The sequence below is a fragment of the Gouania willdenowi genome, chromosome 6, assembly GCF_900634775.1.
Source record: "Gouania willdenowi chromosome 6, fGouWil2.1, whole genome shotgun sequence".
In the NCBI taxonomy this organism is placed as follows: domain Eukaryota; kingdom Metazoa; phylum Chordata; class Actinopteri; order Blenniiformes; family Gobiesocidae; genus Gouania; species Gouania willdenowi.
Window position 1 is genome coordinate 65,297,398 of NC_041049.1, and position 25,556 is coordinate 65,322,953.

General features: G+C 38.3%; 1 protein-coding gene across 1 annotated transcript in view; it reads right to left on the reverse strand.

Moving 5' to 3' along the window:
* LOC114464752 (plasma membrane calcium-transporting ATPase 1-like) overlaps positions 1-22,621 on the reverse strand; it is a 29,048-nt gene extending 6,427 nt beyond the window's left edge. The window contains exons 1-16 of the mRNA XM_028449264.1: positions 22,567-22,621; positions 19,758-20,049; positions 16,440-16,637; positions 14,467-14,724; positions 12,889-13,014; positions 11,941-12,105; positions 8,196-8,342; positions 7,857-8,071; positions 6,437-6,679; positions 3,142-3,383; positions 2,832-3,069; positions 1,980-2,159; positions 1,808-1,895; positions 1,620-1,726; positions 1,335-1,526; positions 377-590 (exon numbers count right to left, since the gene is read on the reverse strand). Coding sequence (XP_028305065.1) covers positions 377-590; positions 1,335-1,526; positions 1,620-1,726; positions 1,808-1,895; positions 1,980-2,159; positions 2,832-3,069; positions 3,142-3,383; positions 6,437-6,679; positions 7,857-8,071; positions 8,196-8,342; positions 11,941-12,105; positions 12,889-13,014; positions 14,467-14,724; positions 16,440-16,637; positions 19,758-19,953 — 2,809 coding nt within the window. The 5' untranslated portion in view covers positions 19,954-20,049; positions 22,567-22,621. The remainder of the gene's footprint in view (positions 1-376; positions 591-1,334; positions 1,527-1,619; positions 1,727-1,807; positions 1,896-1,979; positions 2,160-2,831; positions 3,070-3,141; positions 3,384-6,436; positions 6,680-7,856; positions 8,072-8,195; positions 8,343-11,940; positions 12,106-12,888; positions 13,015-14,466; positions 14,725-16,439; positions 16,638-19,757; positions 20,050-22,566) is intronic.
* Between the last annotated feature and the right edge of the window lie 2,935 nt (positions 22,622-25,556).

A 25,556-nucleotide genomic window follows, 5' to 3' on the forward strand; every position in this document is an offset into this window, starting at 1 on the left:
GTACCGATAGCAGGCATTGTTAACCCGGTCTTCAACCAATCTGGCATGGAAGTCATTTGAGTGATTTACATGTTTAATTTGTCATAGATTTTATGTTGGATGCCTTCCTGCCACAATCCTCTGCATTTATTCGGAACAAGGAAGACACTGGCTTGTGCTATGCCTTAAGGCTGCATGAAATTATTCATCTTCTATTAAAAAGAAATATTTCCACAATTGTATCCCCATTAATATATCAAAGAATAAGATCATTAGAACATAAGGAGCCTCAACATGGTTTAACTAAGAAACCAGGGGTGGCACAAATTAGATGACCAATAATTGGTCGTGTCAAAAGGTCTGTTTCAATCTTTGAAGAAGCAGTGGATTCACTGACCACAGAAAAGTAAGATGAAGATCGTAGTTAGCTGGTAGATGGCATGTCCCAGGATGTTCTTCATCATTGTCCGGGAGATGAGTGGCTTTTTGCGTCCGTACGGTCTTCGCAGAAGCAGCGCCTCAGTCGGCGGCTCTGTGGCCAAAGCCAGCGAAGCAAACGTGTCCATGATGAGGTTGACCCACAACATCTGCACAGCTTTCAGCGGGGAGTCCTGCAAACATAGACAACTATACTGAATACAACCTCATCTGGATTTAGATTTGTGTGTGCATAAATACGGTGTACATTATGACTTTGCTCCTCGAATACCATCACAAAAAACTATGAATACAATACAATTTTTGATGAGAGTGTATTTTATTTAAAGTCATACATCCAAACTTACACTTTTGTTGAAATACAAATGTGTATCTTAAGTATCTTAAAAGGAACAAGAGCTGGACTAGGTTAGGGCCCATTTCACTAAAGATTAATGCAATATTTAGTTTTAACATGTCTCAAACAACAGCACATGTTGGTATTTAAAATCATTGGGCAAAAAACCTGCCCTCTCGTTTTAAGTATTTTCCTCTAATTACGTTTTGCCAGCACTTTAATTGAAGTTTTATTCATAAGGCAGACATTATGCTGTCATTATCTACCATCAGCATGTACAAGGTGTCACAAAGGCTGTCATTAAGTGTTGTTCGCTAAATTATGACACCTTTTGCTGAATTATGACACCTTTGGAGCTATATATTGGCATTTTTTTGGGTAAGGTTAATGTTAGCCTTTGTGTATAAAACTTCAAGCAAAGTGTGACCAAAGTTTTTTTTTTATATATTTGTCTAGAAATGATTAGACTACATGTGGGGACAACTTTAGACAACAAATGCAGACATGGTTGGGGGAAAAAAATAAAAAAAATGGACAGACAAGCTGACACTGATGTCGCTGATATTTTCATCAATCTCACCTGTGTAATGCAAGCTCCAGTGAAGGCCACTGTTACAGCAACTACGTTGACAGTGAGCTGGAACTGAAGAAACTTGGAGATGCTGTCATACACGTTTCTGCCCCACATGACAGCTTTAACAATGCTGCTGAAGTTATCATCCGTCAGGATAATGTCGGACGCCTCCTTGGCCACATCAGTTCCTGCGATGCCCTGCGAATCAGAACATATTAGAAAACTTGATTCCACCACCCTGTCAATAATCTACTTGTTAAGCTGTTTTGGTGACGCTGCAGCGTTCAATACCATAGCAAAGCCCACATCTGCTTTTTTGAGGGCCGGGCCGTCATTTGTCCCATCCCCAGTCACTGCCACCACCTGCCTCTGCTCCATCACGGTGCTGTCAATGATACCTGAGAAAGAAGCACACAGGCACGTCTTTGTTATGCTCATTCATGCTCAGTGTAACCAGGTTTGAATGAATTGATTCTAACCTTTGACTAAAGTGTGTTTGTCCGTTGGCGACGATCGAGCAAGGACTCGCAGCTTTGGCCATATCTTATCAATGCAATCCTGGTCAATCTGCAGAAGGGTGAATGGAAGATACTTTTAAATCGCTGTTATGAAGTACCAGCATAAGTATTGGTCTCCCTTCATCGTTCTGACCTCGCCCTTGTTGTTGCGGATACGTTTATTAAACTCCTTTCCGTCCATACACAAGTGGTCATCTGCAGGATGCAGGATGCCACACTTGACAGCAATGGCTCGAGCAGTGCTGGTGTTGTCCCCCGTTACCATGCGAACGGTAATCCCTGCTCGTCGACACATCCGGATGGCTTCTGGTACCTGATTGGTTCAAAGAAGAGGAAAATTAAGATGACAATGTGACAGAGTCAGATTTACAGTATTTTTAGTGTTCATTCTCTGAAGTCAGGACATGGTGGCCCAATGTACACATGTAGCCCTTGGTCTAATTTAATGACTTGAATATTAACCCTGAAATCAGACTATCCCATTGTTGGACCCCCTCCCCTGCTGTGATAGAATAGTGCATTTCCACTGTGGGTATCGGGTCTACTCGGCTCAGCTCTACTTTCCTTTTTCCCGTTTCCACCTGATGCTGCCTTTTTTAGTACCTCCTTTGTTGAGGTTCCAAAAAAAGTAGCCCTGGTACGAAAATGTGACGTAGGCACAAAGCAGACACTCATTAGTTCAGAGAATCATCACAGTGTAGAGTCATCAACTCACACAGGAAGCATTGGGCCACCATTGATTTTTGTTGGCAATCTTGTGAGGATGACAGCAAAAAACTGCAATCCGTGGAGTCTGGCAGTTTCATGTGTGAGGTTGGTGCTCAATGGAAACGGTCCCGAAAAACAGTATCGGGTCCCGAAAGCGAGGACTGCTGAGCCTTGTAAAGCCGATACCGCCAATGGAAACGTGTCAACAGTTGCCTATGTGCCGTCTAAGCTGTTTTGTTAGCTTGCTAACTCTTGTGTAAACATGGTAATGATGCACCTCTGGACGGACTGGGTCCTCAATGCCAACCACAGCAATGCACGTCAGGTTGGTGATGATTTGTGGCTCATCTTCCCAATCCGGTTCTCCTTCACTCGTAGGGAATTCTCTGTAGGCGAGGCAAATGGTCCTCAGTCCTTCTGATGCCATCCGCTCCACAACGTTTTTCAAAAGGTCATTTCGTTCCCGAGCTCTAAGAATCTTGATCTCTCCATTGGACGTCAAGACCTTCGAACACCTGAGAGAACACAACACTGTTCCTGTAATACAACTCATTCCAAGGACATACGAGCAGAAGACATCAGCTTACTTTTTGAGCAGGATCTCAGAGGCACCCTTGCTGAACATTTGGAAGCCGCCACTGTAGTCTCTTAGCACAGTACTCATGGACTTCCTAACGGAATTAAATGGGTAGACCTTGTGGAATTTCTCTTCGGGAACTTCATTGCGAATGGTCTGGTAGTTTCGATGCAGGTCGAGGACAAGCCCCAGTAAGGCACATTCAGTTTTGTTGCCCACCTGTCTACGGAGCCCTCCTTCTATTTCAGCAGGCTGTTGAAAAGCAGCATAGGAATGAATATTAGGCATGTGTGAGAATGAGTTTTATATGCATCACTGTTTTAGTCGACAAGTTGGACAGCAAAGCTTATTGTAAAGAAAGGCAGTCTGATGAATTTGGTTCTGCCTTTTTGGCTTGTTTCTGTATGTTTATAATTTCATGGATTATGATCTGGGATGCTTTGGTTTTTTGGGTTCTTGTGGTCTGGATCTGTTGGTTTATTTGTCTTTTTTGTGGCTATTTAAGTGAATTTGGTTGTATGCCTACAAAATTACAGGTCTTGGGTTCAAATCTCGATGAGATTTGTACCTGAATTGTGGTTTACCTTGGTTGAATTTGTGTGTTTTGGTCTCGATCCAGATTTTTCCCCTAGTCAGTTACTTTGTTGGTAATCAGTTTGGTTTATTCTCAGTCTAGTCTTTCTGTGGTGATCAGGACTCCTGTCTTGACACTCCCAGTTGGTTTTAATAGATGGCAGTGATCATTTTGGCAGCCTTTTTAGATTTAGTGCAAGGTTTAGTCTTAAATCAGAATTGCAAATTGGTTTTAGTCATATCTAATTTATTTATTTATTTTCATTTTTTTTCTCTAATAGCTTTATTGTAGTTAATTAGCAATGGGCACACCCTTTTTCTCACTGCTACCCTCAGGGAAGAGGTACAGGTCCATTATTATATACTCTTGCACCACCAGAGTTGTCCTTTAATTTCATTGTACATTGTGTATGATGACAATAAAAGCATTCTATTCTATTCTATAAGGGCCTTTTAGTCAAACTTTTTGTCAACCTTTAGTCAGCTTTGAGTTTTAAATGTCTTTAAAAAAAAAAAGAGTTCCCAAAACATCATCTCAGGTAAGTCCAGTCTGTTGTTTCCGGATTATGCTCTTGAGTCCTCTCTGTTTTTAACAATCACAAATCTTTTCCCCACTGTCTCTCAAGGAAGTTTTTTCCATTTATTAACAGTTTAACTCTAACAGTACAGACAACAACATTGAAGAAATGCAGTATCTCCCATCCTTGGCGTCTGAGTCAATTAGTGAGTTCTTGAGAAAGTGTCAAGTCAGTGAAAGATTAATAACAAGCCACCACAGCCTGTACCACACCTAAGGTTACCACACCTAAGGCTTCACAAGGTGCCTGGAACATACTGGTGTCCTGAGTCAGATGATACATGAAGCCAGGTTGAAGAAAGACAACTTCTAGGATCTAGCCGATGCCTTTGAATCCATTCCCCAAGATCTAATCAAAATAGCTCTGAAGTACTACCACATCCCAGACCACATCAAGGTACTGATCATCATTGACCTGGAAGGTACTGAGCTTTGTTTCAAGACCAGAGACTACGTCACACAGTGGCAGCTTGTGTGTGGACAATTAATCCTTCCGAAAAGAAGTGTTACTGGAAGTAGAGTCTCCCCCATCCTGTTCATCATGGGCAAGAAGCTTATTATTACAGCAGCAGAGAGGGAAACCAGAGGTCCAATGATGGACTCTGCAGCTCTACAACCAGCAATAAGGGCCTTAAAGTCAGTGTAAGGCAAATTCAGCCATTTTCTTCTAAACACATTAAATAGGTCATAAATGTATTCCTCAAAACATGTAAAAAGCCATTCACACATTTATAATTTAATTGTGGAGCTAAGCTTCAAAAACTGTTTCAAATTTCTGTGTACAGGATTTAACGGGTGGGTCAGAAATCATAGCCGCGATACGTAACAGAGCCATCATTAGCATAAACCCGACCCTGCTGCTGAAGCACACCCAACTTCCGCGGCCTCCAGCACAATTCGGCCCCTAGCCAAAAATAAATCACATTTTCGGACTTGAGGGAATAAATCGTGTCCGCTGGTGCCACATTTTCCATGAAATGAGCACTTGCACCACATATCTGTGTTTTACCTCTAGAGGGCGCAATTCTGACTCTACCCGGAAGAGATGCACATATTCGGACTCGGTCGGAGAAGACTTTTCCGCTGACACCTTGTTTGGCCCGAACCGAGCACTTTTGGAAAATCAATGGGAGAAGCACTATCTCTCCTATAGACACAGTACACGGAGGCGGCAGCTATCCCGTGTGTGGGCGTGGTTCCAGCTCCTCTAACTGACACGCCCCCAGCGTTTCAGAGCAGAGAGAAGTGCTTGTTTTTTCATGATTTTGAGACCTAATTTTATATATTTGCATTTTTTTCATCTTTCAAATTCACTCAGTGGTCAATGACACATGTTTCTGTGGTGTGAAAAACTCAATAACACAAATGTATTTCTGCTTTACACAGACTTTAATGGATGACCTTACAATCAAAACATCATCCCATGTGCAGGCAAGATGAGTTCTAATTAAGCTTGATGAGGCAGCAACCTGGGTTAGAATGATTTTCAAGCTAAGAAAATCCAGGCACATGATCAGGAATGGCGAGATACAAAACAAGTATACTCTACTCGTATTAGCCAAGGTCATTCCATCCATCAAGGACAATCCCATTTAGCATCTAGGAAAATGATATAGCGAGTCGCTGAAGGATAGAAAGTGGTGGAATGGCTCCTTCATGAAGTAATTTAAAGTGGCAAAGTGCTGGGTACTTTAGGGACCTCCGAGAAAACAAAGGTTCAGGAAGCCGGAGTAAAAACCAGTTCAGGATAGAAATGGCCTCAACAGCACTAGATAGAAAATGTCAAGTTAAAAAAAATCACTGGAGCAGCTTGCACAGGCAGGAAAAGCCTGGGTATCAACCAGTTCCCAAGGTAGGGTAAAGCCAACCAAAGGGAGAGTAGAACCATGTCAGAAGTGTGGGACCACCAAGTGTGCTTGAACACTGAATGCTTGCCTGTTTGATCTCACACAATCCTGTCTGATATTTTGGTTGAGTTATCTTTAGTTTTTTCCGGATACACTTTTGTTTGAATCCTTTTAACAAATGCAGATTTACGGTTATGACTCATAATTAGCTGCAGATGAGTAAGGATCGAAGGTCATCAACCCCCACAGCTGAACGTGTCACCCCCAGATCCTAATACTGTATATGGAAAACAATTGCTCAAGCTCACCATAATCTTGCTGGTGTACCCAGAGTTGACAGCAATGCCTCTGATAAGCAGCTCCAGTGTGTTGGCAGGGATGATCTGTGGCTCCGGCACTTTTTTGAAATGTTGCTCAGCAACATAGATCTGCACCACTGTCATGCGATTCATGGTCAGTGTGCCGGTTTTATCGGAACAAACGGTTGTGGCGTTGCCCATCGTCTCACAAGCGTCCAAGTGACGGACCAGGTTGTTGTCCTTCATCATTTTCTGTTAGGAACAGGTGTAAGAAATACATTTTGACAATAAAGTTTTTTCCCAGGAAGAAATTAATCAAAATAACATTGAAATTTGTGGTTTATGCATGCACATTTTGTGGTTTATAAACAGAAAGTTTCACATCTTTTTAAAAGGTTGTGCTTCTCTTCACACTCTATAGATCAGGGATATAAAACTCCTTCTAGTTCAGGGGACAAATACGGACCAGTTTGATCTCACTTGGGCCTCAGATTTTAGGTGGGGAAAAAAAGAAACATTTTAACATCTTTGTGCCCTGGTTTTAAATACAAGTTAAATTCACTCTCAATTCACTCATTTTGTTACAAATGTTTGTGTAATTTAGAGGAATTTTTTGGAATTGTTTGTGAAAAATTGTTCTTTCAACAATTTGCAATAAAAATGGCTGTATTCATGTGATAAAAACAAAGGAAAAATACAAGCGCCTAATATTGTAGAGGTTCATTAAATCTACATACAGATGCGCTGTCAAGGGGCATGCAATGGTACTACAGAGAGAGAGAGAGAGAGATAGTGGAAAATTAACAAATCAAGTGTCAGTTTTGGTCATACCTCAGGTGTGAGATGACCGCAAATGATAAAAGCTATAGAAATAAATTTATTCAGGAGCCACTAAATCAGGGGTTTTTTTCAACCTTGGGTTCAGGACCCATGTGGGATCGCCTGGCATTTTAATGGGGTCATCTGAAATTTCTGAAAAATTCAAATCAATTTTTGAAATTCTTTAATTATTATTCTTTTCTTTTTATTATTAAAACAACACACAATCTTAAACCCTTTATTTTCACTTTGTGAAATATAAATCTAGTTTGACTAAAATGTTGTAAAAAAAACAAATAAATAATAAAATCTGAGCTCAAACATGACAAAAAAGTAATTCTAAAAAAAAACGTCTTTGGGATTGCCAGAAATTCTTGATATCAAAATGGTTTCCAAAAAATGGCCAAAAAAAGTTGGGAACCACTGCACTAAATCCTGCTCCTTTCTACTTATTCCTTTGATTCTCGATTGGTTCATCACTTGTTGCAGCGAGTGCATTTAACATTAAAGCACAACAAAAACAAAAAAACCCACACACTAGATTCTAATGTAGTGAGACAGACTGTAGCGGCGCTCACATACTGTGTACTTTGCAGATATACAAACCAACCTTTACAGAGTAGGCCAGGGAGATGGTAACAGCCAGAGGGAGACCTTCAGGCACTGCAACAACCAGCACCGTCACACCAATAATAAAAAACTTGACCATAAACTGCACGTGAATGGGCACGCAGTCATTGGACCAAGGGATCCCCTGGATCCAGAAGGTATCGATAAGGAAGCGAGTAATGAGGATGATGACGGTGAGGGCGGACATGAATAGACCTGAGGACACACACAGAGACAAAGGATTTTAGTTTTATGCAGTACTTGATGTTAGTAATTGTTCAACTACAACATGACAGTGATATCGACTCTACACATCCCAGAATCTACTCTCGGTTCAGACCTGCTTTTCCGATCTGCACGGCCAGCTTGGTGAGCTTTCCCTGGAGGACGGACTTCTCCTTCTTTGGAAGGGTTTTCTTTTTCTTCTCCGGGTCTCCGTCCTCATTCAGCGGCTCCATCTCTACGGTGGCGCCTTCCTTGTTTTTGTCTGCAGAGGTTTGGAGAAGAAGTTCTTGTGTTTGAAAACGCAGCTGTGCTGAAAAAATTGTATGTTTCTTTGTTGTATGTGATGTGACGTTAGCCAGGGTTGGGCTCAGTTACATTTTTCAGTTACAATTACGTTTTCAATTATCCATATTCAATTACAATTCAATTACAATTACAGTGACCAGCATTTTTTTTCCATTTACAATTAAATTACAGTTAGTCAATTACAGTGATGTTCTTAATTACTAAATTTAAATTACAATTACTGAGCCTGAATTAAATAACCTAATAAAGATGAATCATCCTCTTGTGTTAGCATCTCTTATTATAACAGGTCATAAATCAGCTGTTAAATACACTAAAAACAAATATCTATCATCTAATTTCTTTCTTATCTATTGATTACCTTGTTAGGCTTCCTAATCTATGAAAATATAGGTTTTAATATTTTTGGTGTGGACATCTGAGTCTTTTTTGTGTCAGTATACCCCTAGATTAATTTTTTTTTAAATGGTAAAAAGTGGGAAAGCTTGATATGAAATATATTTTAATAATTGTTAACTAACTACATATGTATAGAACTGTACATAGACCTGTAACATGGTTCCCAATTTTGCGTTAAATTATAATTGACAATTTTTATAGAGTTTTTATGCCAATTACAATTACAAAGTCAATTCTCTAAACTCAATTACAATTTATATTACAATTATGACAGCAACAGATTTTTAAAATAACAATTCTTATTATAATTATGCCATTTTTGTAATTAATCATCAATTATTAAGCAATTACAATTATAACTGACCTGATTAAAATGATTAACTCATCATTGAGCTCTGCAGAAGCCTGGTAACAATCCTGGTCATTTCAATCAGGTGTGTTGGAAGAGGGAAACATCTAAAACATGCTGGATAGGGGCTCTTGAGGACCAGGATTGGGCACCCCTGACCTAAAGAGACAAATTTGGCCCCGGGCCTTGAGTTTGACACGTGCTCTTGAGTTAATGAAAGTAACGGGGCCAATTTTTATATATAGAGTAGAATTACTCAAGTAAAAATAAATTTTCAAGTACAGTAATGACAATGTTGTACATCCCACCACAGGTTACAATGATGTGTCATTTGACAGCTCTTGAACCGGGTTGTCTGAAAGTGTGTGTGTGCTTGTGTGCGTGTGTGTCAAGATGCTGATCCCTTCTTAGCAATGAGGTTATTAGTGGACAGGCAGGCAGCAGCATCAGGCAGAAGAAGAAAGCTGCTGCTGAGCTTAAGGCCCTTAATCCTGTTGGTCCTAATCACCATCAACAGAGTCAGGAGCACCTGCTGCTGCTGCTGCTCACACTACTGAGCCTCACTACGGAGCCGCACAGACAACAAAGATCTGTACACATGAGATATGATCCAACCCACAGAGAAGGCCGACTTTCATCACAGCAGGGCCATAAAACTGTGAATGTATCTGATCTGAGCATCACATTTTAGTCATTTATGTCAGCATTTAGAGTAATGACCAATCAAAACATTATTACAGGAAAAAACAACGGGTTTGTGTGTTATTTTTGGCCAATTCATGTATTTTTTGTGTTGTGGTGGAGTTATTTTGGGTGTTTTTCTCCTGTTTTTTGAGTTTCGGAGCAATTTAGCTTTGTTTGGGATTTTCATTTTGTGTTTTTTTTGTTTTCCTATTGTGTATTTTTCTTGTTGTTTTTGTTGTTGTTTTTTGTGTATCGTTCTGTGATTTTGTGTGTTTTGGATGTCACTGTGTATTTTGTTGTCTTTTTGGGTCCTTTTGGACTAATTTGCTTTATTGTTGTCCTTTTGTGTGTTTTTAGAGTCATTTGTGTATTATTCCATTATTTTGTGTGTACTGTATTTAGAGTCATTTTGGGTTTTGGAGCCACACAAAACAACACCCTGAGGGTCTCATGTTGCTCACGTCTGATCTAACAACGTAGGAAGAACAAGAAGAATATGATCTGCAGCTTTCTGCTGATGGCTCTGTATCTTTGACATCCTGCAGACGAATACATCACATGAAAGCCGGCTTAGACACTACACAGCAGCAATGTGCAAACACTTCAGATGATCTACTTATAGTGGGAATGTCTCCCATGAAGAGAAATGTTATTTTCCAGTCATCCTAAGTTGTCGGTTCATTTTTTTTTTTGCTTCACTACAAGAGGCAACAAGTGAAATTTCAGTTTGACTCCCAGGGTGGTAGTTTGCATGTTCTCTCTGTCACTAAACGTTGTATAAAGGGACGACTGTTTATGTGAATGTGATTGTGTGTTAGCCCTGCAATAGACATGTGTCCTACTCTGGGTGTGGCTTAATTCATCCATGCATCCCACAATCCATTGCAGGGCCAAAACATTTGTTCCTGTTGTTATTTAAGAAACACCTTTTCAGAATGTGAATGTATCGATTTGGAGAAAGGATAAACAACTCAGAGGATAACCTTTACCAATGTAGAGGTGAGTACATTACTAAGAGACAGTATCCAATACTGAAATTTACAATTTGGTCAAACATCCTTCGTATACACCCCAATGAGAAATGTAAGAAAATAATCATAAAGACGGGAAATCTCTTTTACGTCTCATGAGAATAAAGCCTTTTTGCATTGTAATATGGGATTACTATTCAGTCATATAGCTACAATGAAACTGTTCTGAATCCATCTCATGCTTTCTAGTCGGGCAAAGATCCCTATAAAAAAACTTTAATAAACATGTACTAGTAATAGGTCTGAGGACTGGATCAGAAAATAAATATAAAATAAATGCCTATATCTCAAAGCTCGGGACCTGCAATTCATTGATTGTTTCAGTGAATCTCTTCGTGTTGTAACTGATGGATTATGTTTGAATTCTCCAGTTTGATAAAATGATTTACTAGTGCCAATGATTAAAGCTGATATCCAGATTTTCTGAGAGGATGTCTCGATGTCCCGCCCTCAACAGCTCCACTTCCTCTCCTGCCTCTGTAATCTACCTGAGGCCACGCCTCTACTTTTCTGCACGCGCATCGTGGAACATAACAAGGTCGCATCGGGTCACATTGATATAGGTCTATGGGTCAGGTGAGAGCCAAAATCATATTTAACTGTTTGCTGTTGTGATGCACGGCCTTGTTTCCATGCACACTTCTATATTCACTTTGATTGACAGTCTCAAAAACAGGAAGTCGAAGCCTATTGGCTGGGCGCAGTCGGTGATCGTTTTCATTTGTATAGAGGTCTATAGGACGAAGGAGGGATTAATGTACATGAATGTATATGAATGACCACTGGCAGTAGACCATAGTAAAAGACTAGTTAGGTATTTTTTCACATCTCAAAAGAATCATACATAAACATAGATTTCTCAGAAACTCTGGATATCAGCTTTAGGATGTCATAAAATGTATAAAGCTTTACTTGAATAAGTCAATCCACCATCTATGTTCTTTTGGAACCATTTTATCTATCTTAGTTTGTCTTTAGTGTGTCTTTGGAGTCATTTGAGTCCAAGTAAGGAAACTACAATTTGGTTCTGACTAAATTTTTGCTAGTTTTTGCCTGAAAGCACCATAGGCTCCTTAACCAATAAGACTCACCTTTCTTGCTCTTTTTCTCTTTGTTTTTCTTCTTGGCCTTCTGGTCTTCACCATCGCTATCTCCTTCCTCGCTTGTACCAAGTAGAGTAAAAATGATTCCAGTCTGAGAGTTTACACCGACAGCAGTCACTAACATCTTCCCAGAGCCTTCCATGACATGAGTTCCTAAGAGAGTGGGACACAGACATGATTATGTATAGCAAACAATGCAATTTTTGATCCTTCAGCTCAGAGGTATTCAGGCGATATCAAAGTTGCGTGCTATCCAGACTAGTTCTACACATCAGAACATTGGGGAATGACAGGCAGTGAAGACTCCGTACATGCTGACCACACAGCATGGAAAAAATAGGAGTCACCGTCACAAGATGGCATCATGTTTTCCATTGGCTTCAGGGGTTTTAAGTTGGTGATCATGGGATCAAACCCCAGTGGGAACCTTTTAAAGTCTGGATTTTATTTTCCTTGTCCTTCACCCTCTGTATTATCACTAGCTGGGTTTCCATCACCCTTGGAAATGCGCAAAATCTAGATAGCATAATAAAAACTGGTAATGGAAACAACTAATTCTGAAAAATCATTCAAATATCGCTAAAAGTGTTTTACGCATTCATGAGAAGGTTTTTCAGATGTTTTTCCATTGAAATATATCGCAAAAGCGCTATGGAAACACTTTTTCCGCGATTACCTGTCACAGGACAAGACGTACCTGGTCACATGACCACTTCTCGCCAAGAAAACATGGCGTGGTACGTGTGGACAGAAGAGGAGACCAAGACATTTCTTAGTATTATACAGTACCTGTGACTGCCACATTAGACAGCAAACAACAAAGGAATGCAGAGTGTTATAAGGAAGTATTGAGTGTCCATCTTCCTACAGCGAAGTCTGGTACCAGGTCCCTTTGAGCTAACACTGAGGTGATGAATGAATGGAGTGTTGATGCACCTGAAAGCAGCATGGGGTCCTTCTCTGGAGTCTTTCTGACCAGATCAGATTCACCCGTTAGAGAGCTCTCATCAGTCTTCAAGTCATTGCCTTGAATCAGGACGCCATCAGTGGGGAGGAGGTCGCCTGGAGGAGACACACAAGTCATATTGAACAGCACTGTCAGTTAATATACAAACACTGCGGTTTAATATAGAATATACATCATACTTTATTGTCATATATGTTGCGACATACACGAAATGGGTTCTCTGCATTTAACCCCCCCTGAGAAGCAGTGGGCAGCCACAGTGGGGCGCCCAGGGAGCAGTTACAGCATAAGTAGTGGCGAGGATGACAGGAAAGCGACGTAGCAACTCTGGTGAGTGTTTGAAACAGCTGACTTCGCTGATTGACTCTGCTGTTGCTGCTGCACGGTGCACACACCCTGAAACAGTGTTTGTCTGACTCACAATCACAATAGATGCTTAAATAGTGTGTTTTATTGTAATGCAGTTTTTGTTTTTGGATGAAAACAATAACAAGAGTGTGTGGTTAGCAAAAGATAATCGCTAGTGATCAGCTGTTGTGTGGAGTCAGCGTCTACAGACACGCCTACTCATGAATATGCAAGTAGGCCCCAAAACAGCCTGTTTTTAGAACTGCTCAGAAAGTCACTTTTCAGAGGCTAAAACTCTAGAAAACGGGTGAGTTTGGGAAAATAAACCATAAATACTATGTTGTTGGGGTTCTTAGAACAAATGGAGATGGGTGAAAAATAGCATAATACTGGACCTTTAAGATGTAAATCCTTCTTTTAATCAGAAATAAAATGGGTTAAATGTGACCAAAAATGGTGGAAGAGGTAGTTAAATGGGATTTTCAAAACCACAGAAATTTTCTAAAAGTAAATAATTAGAGCGGCCAAAAACAGACAGACGCAATTTCGGATGAACTTTGACCGGGCCCGCGGAACGTCTCAGCACCACGTTCCTGAGAATTTGGTCAAATGACTCAGTTCCACCGAGTAAAACAAATCAAATTGTACGATGTAAAATCGTAATCTGCCTTTGAAACAATATATCACACGACTATGTTCCAACAAATTTAGAAATTATCGGAAAAGATGCCCAGAGCCCCCCAAAAATAAGCATGAAATATGATGAAAAGAGGTTAAAAGTGTCAATACTGGGTCAACATATGCAACATTAGTTTGGTAAAGGGGTGGAATGGGTTTATAAATGCTGAAAATGTCTTGAAAGTGGAAAGAATGTGCAGAAAAGGCATTGAAATCTGATGGAGAATGTAGCAAAAATGCATAAAAAAGAGCAAACAAGAAAAAGTGGTGAAAATAGGTTAAAATATGGAAAGTTTGGTGTAGTGTAAGCAAAAATGGGCTCAAATTGTTAAAAAAAATGTTCTTAGTTTTTTAAAGGCATCTGGTGACCCCATAGAATCCGCAGAGAACATGCAAACACAGAAGGTTCCCAGGAAGGCTTCTCACTCAGTAACTAAAGTAATATTCACATAGGTGACTTCCTTGGTTCAGTAGTATGATTACATCTTGTACCACTTCACTGCACGATTCTCGTCCCTTACCATATTTCACTTGTGCGACGTCACCAACAACGATCTCAGACACCTTGATCTGGATCACCTGCCCTCCGCGGACCACACTGAACTTCTGCTCCTGCTCGATGCGACTTTGGAGGCCTCTGAACTGCTTCTCTTTGCTCCAGTCGTTGAAGGCCGTCACCAGCACCACACACACCACTGACAGGAGGATGGCGGCACCTTCGATCCATCCGGTCTCTGCTTCACCTTCGTCCTGCACACCTCCTGCTGCTTTTCCACAGTCTGAGAAAAAGAAACATGTTTAAAATTCCCTTTGAAGTCAGAGCAGGTTAGAGTCTTTGATGCATAAATGACCTTTAACGGTGTTATGACACGTTACAGTAAATATGATACTACTGTTGCTGGGCAGAAGCCTTGTGAATAGAGCAGGGTTGGGGTCAATTACATTTTTCAGTTTCAATAATGTTTTCAATTACCCTTGTTCAATTGCAATTCAATTACAATTACAGTTACCAGCATTCTCTCCAATTACATTTAAATTACAATTATTTTTGTCCTCAGATAGTCAATTACAATTATGCTCTCAATTACTAAAGTTCAATTACAATTAATGAGCCTGAAATACACTAAGAACAAATATCTATCATCTAATGTATTTCCTATCTATTGAAAATATTCTACCTAATCAATGAAAATATAGGTTTTCATATTTTTTTAAAGTGATAAAATGTGGGAAAGCTTGATATTAAACATTTTAATAATATGTGAAGAACTGTACATTGAACTATAACATGTAACAGAATTGTCTTTCTGGTCAGACTTTATTGAGTTAAAAATATGGACATGTCGGCCCCAATATTGTACAAAAAAATATCGAGATATGAGTTTTGGTTTATATCATCCAGCACTAGTTTCATTTGCAATGACTGAAAGATGTTGTATTTTTACTTTGAAGGAGATACATTTACATAGCAGAGTGCCATTTTTACATACTTTAAACAGCAAAGCACAGTCATTTGGTCCTTAAAGTCCTCATGTCTCGATTTATGACATTGTTTTAGTACATCTTATACAATTAATAAAATCATAATATATCTGGTTATGTCCGTGCCAAACAATGAACAGATCATTTTTGATTAAACATCCTAATTTTTGCTTCCAGCAGTATCAGGTCATTTCATTCTTTAAATCCATGTCACATGTTGATGATGTCGAGGTGCGGGGTATGTTTACATGAGCTCTAGCCTTCTGTACAAAATGTGTTATTTGATTAATTTAAATGGCCACCATTTTCCGTAGTTCTAGGAGAACGTTAGCACACAATATGAGGTAAAGGAATGTAGGAATAAACTGTAGCAATACTCCCTCCATCAGGGAAATAGATAGCTCATTCAAACAGAGAGTGTACAGCAGCAGGGTCAATGTATAAGACAGAATACAAGTCTTCTGAATATAACCAATATAAATCAATACAACTTGCAACATAAACAGTCCCTTCAAATATGAACTTAAGCTGGTTTGACACACTTCCAAATTTCACCTCTACCCGGGCTCCCTCTACTCGTTAAAATGGTCCGCACATGGTAACAGGTGGCCAAAATTGGTCCAAAAGTGAATAAAATGGCCCAAAAGCAGTCAATACTTAAGAGTGGGCAAAAAATTACCAAATAAAAAAGAACCAGGTGGAATTTGATGGCAAAGGGTAGCTTTAATGAGCAAAATGTGGCAAACAATAGTGAAAAAGGGCAAAAATGTGGAACAAAAAAAGGCAAAATGTAGGAAAAAAAGAAAAGAAATGGTATTTATTGGGCAAAAGTTAGCTTTTTTGGATGAAAAGTAACCAAAACAATTAAAAAAAGGGCAAAAATTGGATAAAAGTGTCACAATCAACTTGCAAAAAATTACAAAAAAATATGAAAAAATGGCTAATTAGTGGCAAAAGGTAGCTAAAGTCTGATGCATTTAATTTCCCAGGCTAAATGAAAACACGGACTTACTTTGTCTCTCGGCATTGGGCGGTTGATAAAAAGAAAGGCCTAGTGATATGATGGCAGCGATCTCCAGGATGATGAGTGTGACGTCCTGCAGGGCTTCCCACACTAACTGCAAAAAGGTTTTTGGCTTTTTGGGAGGGATGACGTTCCGTCCAAACACCTGCTGTCTTCTGATGATGTCCTCCGATGTTCCATCTAAACCTGCAGCAGGAAACAGAAGGCAACGTCACAAAGCGGTCCATGGTGGGTTTATTGTGAATGTGTTTTTCCTGTTTCCTGGTTTTCTCAGTCGTTGCAGAAACTTAGAAATGAATCATTGGATAAGCTTGTAATCTACGCTTTCATCATCAAGACTTAACCAATCATTCATCCATCCATCCATTTTCAGACCCGCTTGTTCCTGTTTTTCAGGGTCGCGTAGCTTAACCAATCAAATGAGACACATTTGTCTTTGCTGACACAGAATTTTGGCGCAAAAATCACGCCATATTTCCCGTCTCGAGGGGACAGTATGAAATGGTAAACAGGTTAAAAAGTAACTAAACCCCTTTTTTTGGCTGACATGAGTCTAGGCTAGAAATGGAAAAAAGTGCCTTGATTATGGGCGGGGCTACTGGAGCAGTTAAGACACGTCCAGTCTATACTATAAAATCTATGCTATGCTAACTACCTCCTTAATACTCACTATACCGCTCTATGCAGTTATCTCAATCCAACCTGCTCACCACTGATTCCAGAGTCCACAGGTGCTAGTTTTTTTAGGAGGGGCGGGGCAAACTCTGGTGGTTCATGATGTAATAAGTAAACAAAACGTCACAAACCACCATTCTAAGCCAATAGCAAAATATATGCCAAAAAATATTATGCATAAATGTAAAAAATATGCCAAAATATAAATGATTTTGACAAAAATGTCAAGAGTTGGACAAGAATTAATCAACAACAGAGTTGGAGTCAATTATAATTGTAATTGCGTAATTGATAATTAATTAAAATTATGGTGTATTTATAATTATAATTGTAATTTTAAAAATCTGTTGCTGTCGTAATCATAATTGAATTGTAATTTAGTTTAGATAATTGACTTTGTAATTGTAATTGCCATAAAAATTCTATAAAAAAAGTCAATTATAATTTAACACAAAACTGGTAATCCATGTTCCAGTTCTACACATATGAAGTTAAGTTATTAAAATATGTTTCATATCAAGCTTTCCCACATTTTAACATTAAAAAAATAGAAATCTAGGGGTATACTTACATAAAAAAGGGTCAGACGCCCACGGTAAAAATATTAAAACTTATAGTTTCATTCATTAAGAGGAATGAAACTAGAGGAAGGTTTACTTTTATTTGGTCATTGTAATTTGGCCAATTGTAATTGAACTTTAGTAATTGAGAACATAATTGTATTTGATTTTCCGAGGATACAAAATAATTGTTTAATTTAATCGTAATTGGAAAAAATGCTGGTCACTGTAATTGTAATTGAATATGTAATTGTAACTGAAAAATGTAATTGACCACAACCCTGATCAACAACACTACTTTGGACAAAAATACACTTGTTTTCAGGGCTTTAGTTAGTCTTCAACTGACAAATCACTATTTTTCAAACTCCTAGAGAAGCTTTTGCTGCTTCTAATCCAATCAGAGAGTGTACACTGACTGCTGTGCACTGCCAAATGCACAAACAATTATAAAAGTGTGAGTGTGTGAACAGTAATAATTACAGAACATAACAACACGTTTGAGATGTTGATGGCCTCTTAAATCCCCAGAGCCTAAAACCAGAGACATAAAAAGGAACCACAATATAAAAAAAATAAAAAAAATAGGTCATTGCAAATGTAATAATGTATCTACTTGGAGCATTACAAGGTCATGATGAGGTGTTTGTGACTCTACATACTCTGCTTGTGTTATGGAAGCAGGTGCAGGTGAACATGTCAGGACACGCTGAAATCCCTGCGGAGAAGCCACAGGTACTGACTCACATTCAGCCTACTACGCATGTTTACGCGCGCATGGTTCTTCTGACATTTTTAGACTCCATCCCCAGCACACAGTAGAAGAGCAATGGGATTGATTCTCCATTGATTCCCAGCTGCTGCTGACATTTTCCTTCTCGCTGTCAGCAGGAGCGGAAACGCTGAGGGTGTTTATGAAGCACATTAAAGACAGACAAACAGGATGAGTTTATAGATAAAGACGAGACAACAATGGGCAGACGTGCTTGGGTCAGCGTAATGGTTTGTTGAGTTCAAAAACTTTCAAAACTAATCTGGGTTTAGAGGCTAAAAAGCATGTTTTTTACTTTTGTTTTATGGTCAATATTAAAGAACACAATATGATAAGATACTTATTTCAACAATAAAATATGAACACCCTATAAATGTTGGGTGACAATGAGAAAAAATCCCAACCGCTTATTAGGGCTGCACAACTATTATAATTTATTGTTTATTTAGGATAACAAGTGCAGTGCCCATCGGAGGTATGTATTCATATTAACATTAACAGGGGTTCCACAGTGTGGATGGGAAAATTAATGGGATATATATAAAAAATACTTATATATTCCTATATATATATATATTCCTAAAATACTATGCTATATGTCATGAAACATAGCCTCACATGCATCTGTAGGACAACACCACTCATTTACACATAACTTTTCCTTTTAAACATGTGGTTGAAGGCGTAGCAAAGCGATGGAAATGTCAAATAATCTCGCAATACAAATTTTTGAGGAATGACAGACTTCATTTACTGAAATAGAAATAGCTACTGTATATGACACAGACTAAACTCTCAACTACCTGTTTTGAAACAATATCATACATTTACACCATATGTTTTCTTTTTAAAAGGGTGACTGAATGTCTAGTAAGTGTCGCAAACGGACAGAGTTAGCACAAAATCTTGCGCTACTTAATCTCAGCCTAGTGTTACCTCTGCACATCGGAAGCATTTAAATATAAAATTAATAACAATAACTCACTCAATTAACCCTATTAAGCATGTTTAGGATATTTTCTAAGTTTAATTGTCAGTCATGACATCGAAAGACAGAAAGATGATTGAATGAAACTGGGGAAATTTGAATTAGAAAATCAAAGGCTGTAGACAAGTCATATAAATAAGGCGTTAAAACAGTTCTCAGGTGTTGGCATAGAAAACCATGGGAACTTGGATTTTTTGCAATATTTCTAACAAGGGGTTTGGATTTTATCCACTGACACTTTGGGCCGTTGGGGTTTTGTCATTAATTTCAATGCACTGATAACACTGTACAGGTATTATAAAAAGCCTTACCTTCCACAGGTGACGTGCTCAGTTTGGCACACAGTCCCTTCACATCACCATAGTTCTCCCCGATCTTCTGTATCGCCTCTTCTCCTCTCAGCTCCATCAGCGAGCGCAGCTCCTGTAGCTTACAGCCGAACCCGGCCTCATGGTTAGCTGCTGCGTTTTGGCCAGGTTTGGCCCGACGAACAGACTTCTTGGCCATGTCTTCCCTTCTCAGACCTCGATAGTGACCTCCAAATATATCTTGCGCTCAATGGTATGCCAGAAGGGAAGATACAGATTGATGGGAAATCTGTGACTGGGGAGAAAAGAGTTGTGTGGGAGACTTTACATTTGATTGTTCAGTTAACTCTGATCACAGTGAAATAAGTAAATTATTGAAGAAATGAGATACATTAATGTATACTTTCTGTAGGGTGTTGCAATATAACTTTTCCACTTTGGATAAAGTTATTGCACCTTTGTGTGTGTAGCGTATTGATGTACTAAACATTTTGATATTAAAAGGTTTATACTTTTTTGAACCAACGTTAACAGTGTCAACACATTTATGTCCTCAGCAAACCTGAGAGGCCTTCATTTTTGAGTAAAAATGGAGGGTTCAAGGACTCCCCCTGTTGAGTGGGAAGAGTGGGGTGGAGGGGCACAGTAGGTCAGCAGGAGGGGCAAGGCCCGCAAATGCCCCCCCCCCCATGATGCCGACACTGTGTGGAGGGATACAGTATATTCAGCTTATTAAAATAAACAACAAAGGGGAAGTTACGACTATCGAAGTGAAAGCATAAGTGCTGAACTTCTGAGAATATCTTTATAATTTTACCGAAGTCACTGCTGGGTAAATTTCAAATGAAGCATTACTGTCATTTTGCTGAACATACACGTTAGTGGAGACAAGATGAGATCACGTTAAAAACATACACATCTCCCATACTACACATATACTGACACACACATTCCTGAGACGTTTTTATAGTTTTAAAGTCCATTGTAGACATTGCTCTTGTTGTGTTTTCAACTTTGGGAACGAAAAGAACACAACTCGTCCAGCCAAACTCTTGGGGTACCTGGTATCCCACCTGCACAAGCCATGAGCAGCACACCGCTTCGCCATTGTGCCTGCTCTGAGCATGTTGGATCTTGCTTACATAGTAATGGTTGCTTGGACGTATGATTGGACAATGACTGTTTGTGGGCGGGGTTTTGTGAAAGGTCCCGAGGGATGGTTTTTTTCAATGTATAAACGACAGAGAAAGCATGAATCATGAAATCTTTAAGCACATCAGTCAATTATAGATTCATTTTTGCAACCCTCAAACTTCACAAATTCAATGAAACCCAACAGTATATGCATAGGACCTGCTGATCAATACATGATTTCAGTCTTTTTTTTTTTTTTTCGTAAACTCGAGGAATCTTGAATCAAAGAACCTGAAGGGTTTGATATTTGCGACTCAATGCTTTACACCAGGGGTCACCAACCTTTCTAAAACTGTGAGCTTCTTCATACTGAACAGTTTGAAGAGCTGCCAGTTGGAAAAACACTTCTTAAATACCAAATGTTCACGGTTTCTCTTTAATTAGAGGCTAAGATAATGAGGAAGGCTAGTAGTAACTTAAAAAGGTAGGAAATGTTCAAATTTCAACATGCATCACCTTTTTCTCCTAATTTATGCAATTCTTTAATTTTCATTACATTTCATAAAAAAATATCTTCCTATTTTATTAACTACTATCAAACAACTTTTAACTAATTGTACAACATGTAACATTTGTAAAACATAATAATTAAGTAATATTTTACAAAAATTCCCCTTGCGTTTTTAAAAATATATCTCACATATCATATTATATATAACGTACCACAACCCATACACCCAATCTGAAACACTAAAAAATATTTGTCACAGTGTTTCTGTGAAAATAAACATTTAAAGATGGTTAATTTAATACTAAAACTTTATCACAGGCAGTATTTTTCTGGTTAATCTACAGGCACTATGAGTTCTACTCTGTTATAAACCCATTAACCATTAATAAGTTGCTTATTAGCATTAGTAACATATTGGCTCTTAATTTGTCATCATTATGTACTTATTAATGCATTATTCTTATCCTTATTAATGCCTTAAAGTTATTATACACTTAACCCTAGCATGTTGAGATCATAATTCATATACAACAACTTCCTTACTTGCTACTAATAAGTAATAATTCTGAGGTTATTGAGGAAAAACTCTTAGTTAATGGCTTAATGGTTGTATAATAAGGCCATGCAGAATAAGGTATTAATAAGTACTTAATAATGACTAAATAAGAGTCAATATGTTACTCATTTGCATGCTAATAAGCAACTAGTGAATGGTTCATAGTTGTTCCCTAAACTAAAGTGTCACCTTAATTCTAACGTGGTAATTAAAGATACCTGTTGATATAAACTGGCTGCAAATGACCAGGTACAAGGATAAGAATTGTTGTGCACAGTATCTGACATGATTTGATCGTTGCGTAAACTCACAGCTTTTATATTTGTTCCTGACAGGTCACAACCTCTGTAATCTGTGTCAGCCTGTGCCTACTAATCTGAGCAAAGAGGAAAGACACACTTTAAAAACGAAGGAGGGGGGAAAAATAACAATCTTCTAAGCCAACAGAGGGCATAACTGTCATATTAATAAACATAGTCTTTTACCAGACACTTTGAGATCAAGCCCAGCAAGATCAGACTAAAGTGAAGATATCATCTGCACGGATTAGTGCACGGAACTGCAATTGCACATGTTTATGTTTAAATGCATTGAGAATAAGATTTACTTACACAAACTTCCCCCATCGCCTCCTGTTAGCAGCAGCAGCAGCAGCAGGTATTAGAGGCAGTCCTTTACTCTGAGCAGATCCACAATCTGCTTATACAATACAGCCACATCTCATCACACTCCAAATGCTATAGATGTCCACAAAAAACCTCCAATTTAGTTTGCAAAAAATCCAACTTTGACCTTCAGGAAGAAGCTCACAGTCACCAGCAGCACTCCATTGCAAGGAAAAATACAGGAGCTGGCTAAATGATTATCTGAGGAAAGCCATGCTTAATCTAATTAGACAATCTGTGGCTTCTTCAGGAAGTGCCAGAGGGACTGCAGCAGGTCTACTGTGGAGAGGGATGGATGGATGGATGGATGCATCCATCCATGGTGCTCACAGCACATCAACACCATGCACCGGTGAGAGAGAAAAACTGACATCAATGCAAAGTGTAATGAGCAGGAGAAGGAGGTGGGACAGGTGGGAGCAACGATTAGGATAAAGGAATCATCAAAGTGCTCCCCCTGAATGTTCAAAGTAAACTAAACAGCATCCAACACACACACACACGCGCACACACGCACACACACACACACACACACACACACACACACACACACACACACACACACACACCTCTCTCTCTCTCTCTCTCTCTCTCTCTCTCTCTCTCTCTCTCTCTCTCTCTCTCTCTCTCTCTCTCTCTCTCTCAATTCAATTAAAAACAGCTTTATTGCCATGGAAAAAATAGCTGTATACATATATACAGTATGTAGAACAACATTTACAAATATGCTATAGTCTCTCTCTCTTTCTCTTTTTCACATTTACATGATTTGCATTTCTTGCTATTTATTCATCATCATCATCATCATTGCTATATTACTGTAACTGGACTTGTGAATTTTAGTTATCAATCTAAACTTTCTGAATATAAACTTCTTTTTATTCTTTAAGGGACAGATTAAACAATATTATATCAATATTCTAAAATAAAGAAAAATGTAAAAAAATAAGTGTGGATGTGCCTATTTTTTCCTTATTTGAAAAATATTCATGGCAAAAGCATGTATACATGTATTACTATAAGAATACTGAAAGGGAAAAAAACAACAGATGAGTTAATAAAATAATATAGAAATATTAATAACTAGTAACTTTGCCTTGTGGATACGTATTTGGCAATTGAAAAGTGGCAAAAATGACAACCCCTATCTTGATCTGTTGACACATTATATAATGCAGGAAAAACAGAAGACTGACCTTGACCTTAAATATGACCTTGAGCAAAGGTCAAGGTTACACATTGAAAGGGAATGTTGTTCAATGGTACCAGACTGAGCACTGTATCTCAATTTGTGGCCAAGTTATGGGGAAAAAAGTTTTTTTTCTTCTTTTTTTGTGACTTCATGAACTTTGACCCCTACCGATCTTTTTACTGGTAGGTCACTCATTGAAAGGAAACGTTGTTCAATGGTACCAGTCTGAGCACTGTATCTCAATTTGTGGCCAAGTTATAGGGAAAAAAGTTGTTAGTTTTTTGTTTTTTTTTGTGACGTCATGAACTTTGACCCCTATCAGTTGTTTTGCTGGTAGGTTGTACAGCTTAAGTGTAAATAGATAAACTATTCCACTTGAGATGAGCTTTTCATAAATGTAAGCATGGAACTTGTACAAAAAACATTCATAGAGATATTAGAAATTTCGTTTTTTTACACTTGACACGACCTTGACCTTGACATTGACATTTTGTCTCCAGAAAAAGTCGAAAAAATCATCCTTGACAGTGCCCCTATGAAATGACATACATATCATTAGTGCTGCATTAATAGCCTAGGAGGAGTTTTAGGACGAAGGAGTTGCAGAAGAAAAATAATTAGAACTCCTAAGATTACAATGTATTTGGCAATTTTCAATTACCAAACACAATAAGATACATTAAATTAAAAAAAACAAACAAAAAAAAAAAAAACAATAAACAATAGGGGGTTTCCATTATTCTCAGATTATGGTTGGTATTTTGATCTTTAACAGATACTGTATGTGCCTATTTAAATGTGATTAGGCCAGCATGTATACTTCTTTCTGTAGACCTGCATATGATGGTTCATCATGGCTTGTTCTTGAAATAGAAGTCCTACTCCTTTACTTTTGGTTGTAAAACGATTAAATTAAACCCAAAGAATATGTTGAGGTTATGCAGTGACAGTGTACTGCCATCTAGTGGTCGCTTGTTTTCAGCGTCCTACTTGTAGTTAAAAACCCTTATTAAATAGTTTAATTACATTTTACATCTTCCACTAATACTATGGGATAAGCTAAAGAAGTGGGAATTATTACAAGCATTAATGGGTAAAATGTCAGCACAGTAACTACAAACCTTAAGTTCAATTCAATTTGATTTAATTTTACATGAAAAAAACAAACAAAATTTGAACATGCACAGAGAGGAAAAAACAGCTGCAACACCACTAATCCTATAGAAAAAAGGAACTGTTAACTTTCATATTGTTCTAAAAAAAATAGGGAGCATCATATAAACTAGTTCAGACATGTGCAACTGGTAGACACGAGGTCACCACAATGCACCCTTTGTCTAATTTTGTGCTTCCCTTCAAACAAATACACAAAACAACAAGAAAAATACACTAATTGCATCAAAATGCCTTCAAAAGCATATCTATCTATCTATCTATCTATCTATCTATCTATCCAATTCAATTCAATTCAAAACAGCTTTATTGGTATGATAAACAAGTTTACATTGCCAAAGCAAAGAATAATTGTTAGAAATAGCAACATTTGTGTTGTGCAAAAGAATAAAATAAAAATAAAAATATGGTTTCACTCTATATATGTAAAAGTGTTATCAAAGGGTAAAAGGTTATGTACAGAGTTTTACACATATCCATATACACACATGTGCGTCCGATTATACAAGTACATACATATATACATACATGTACACAGAGACACTTAAATATGTATACATGCATGCATGGG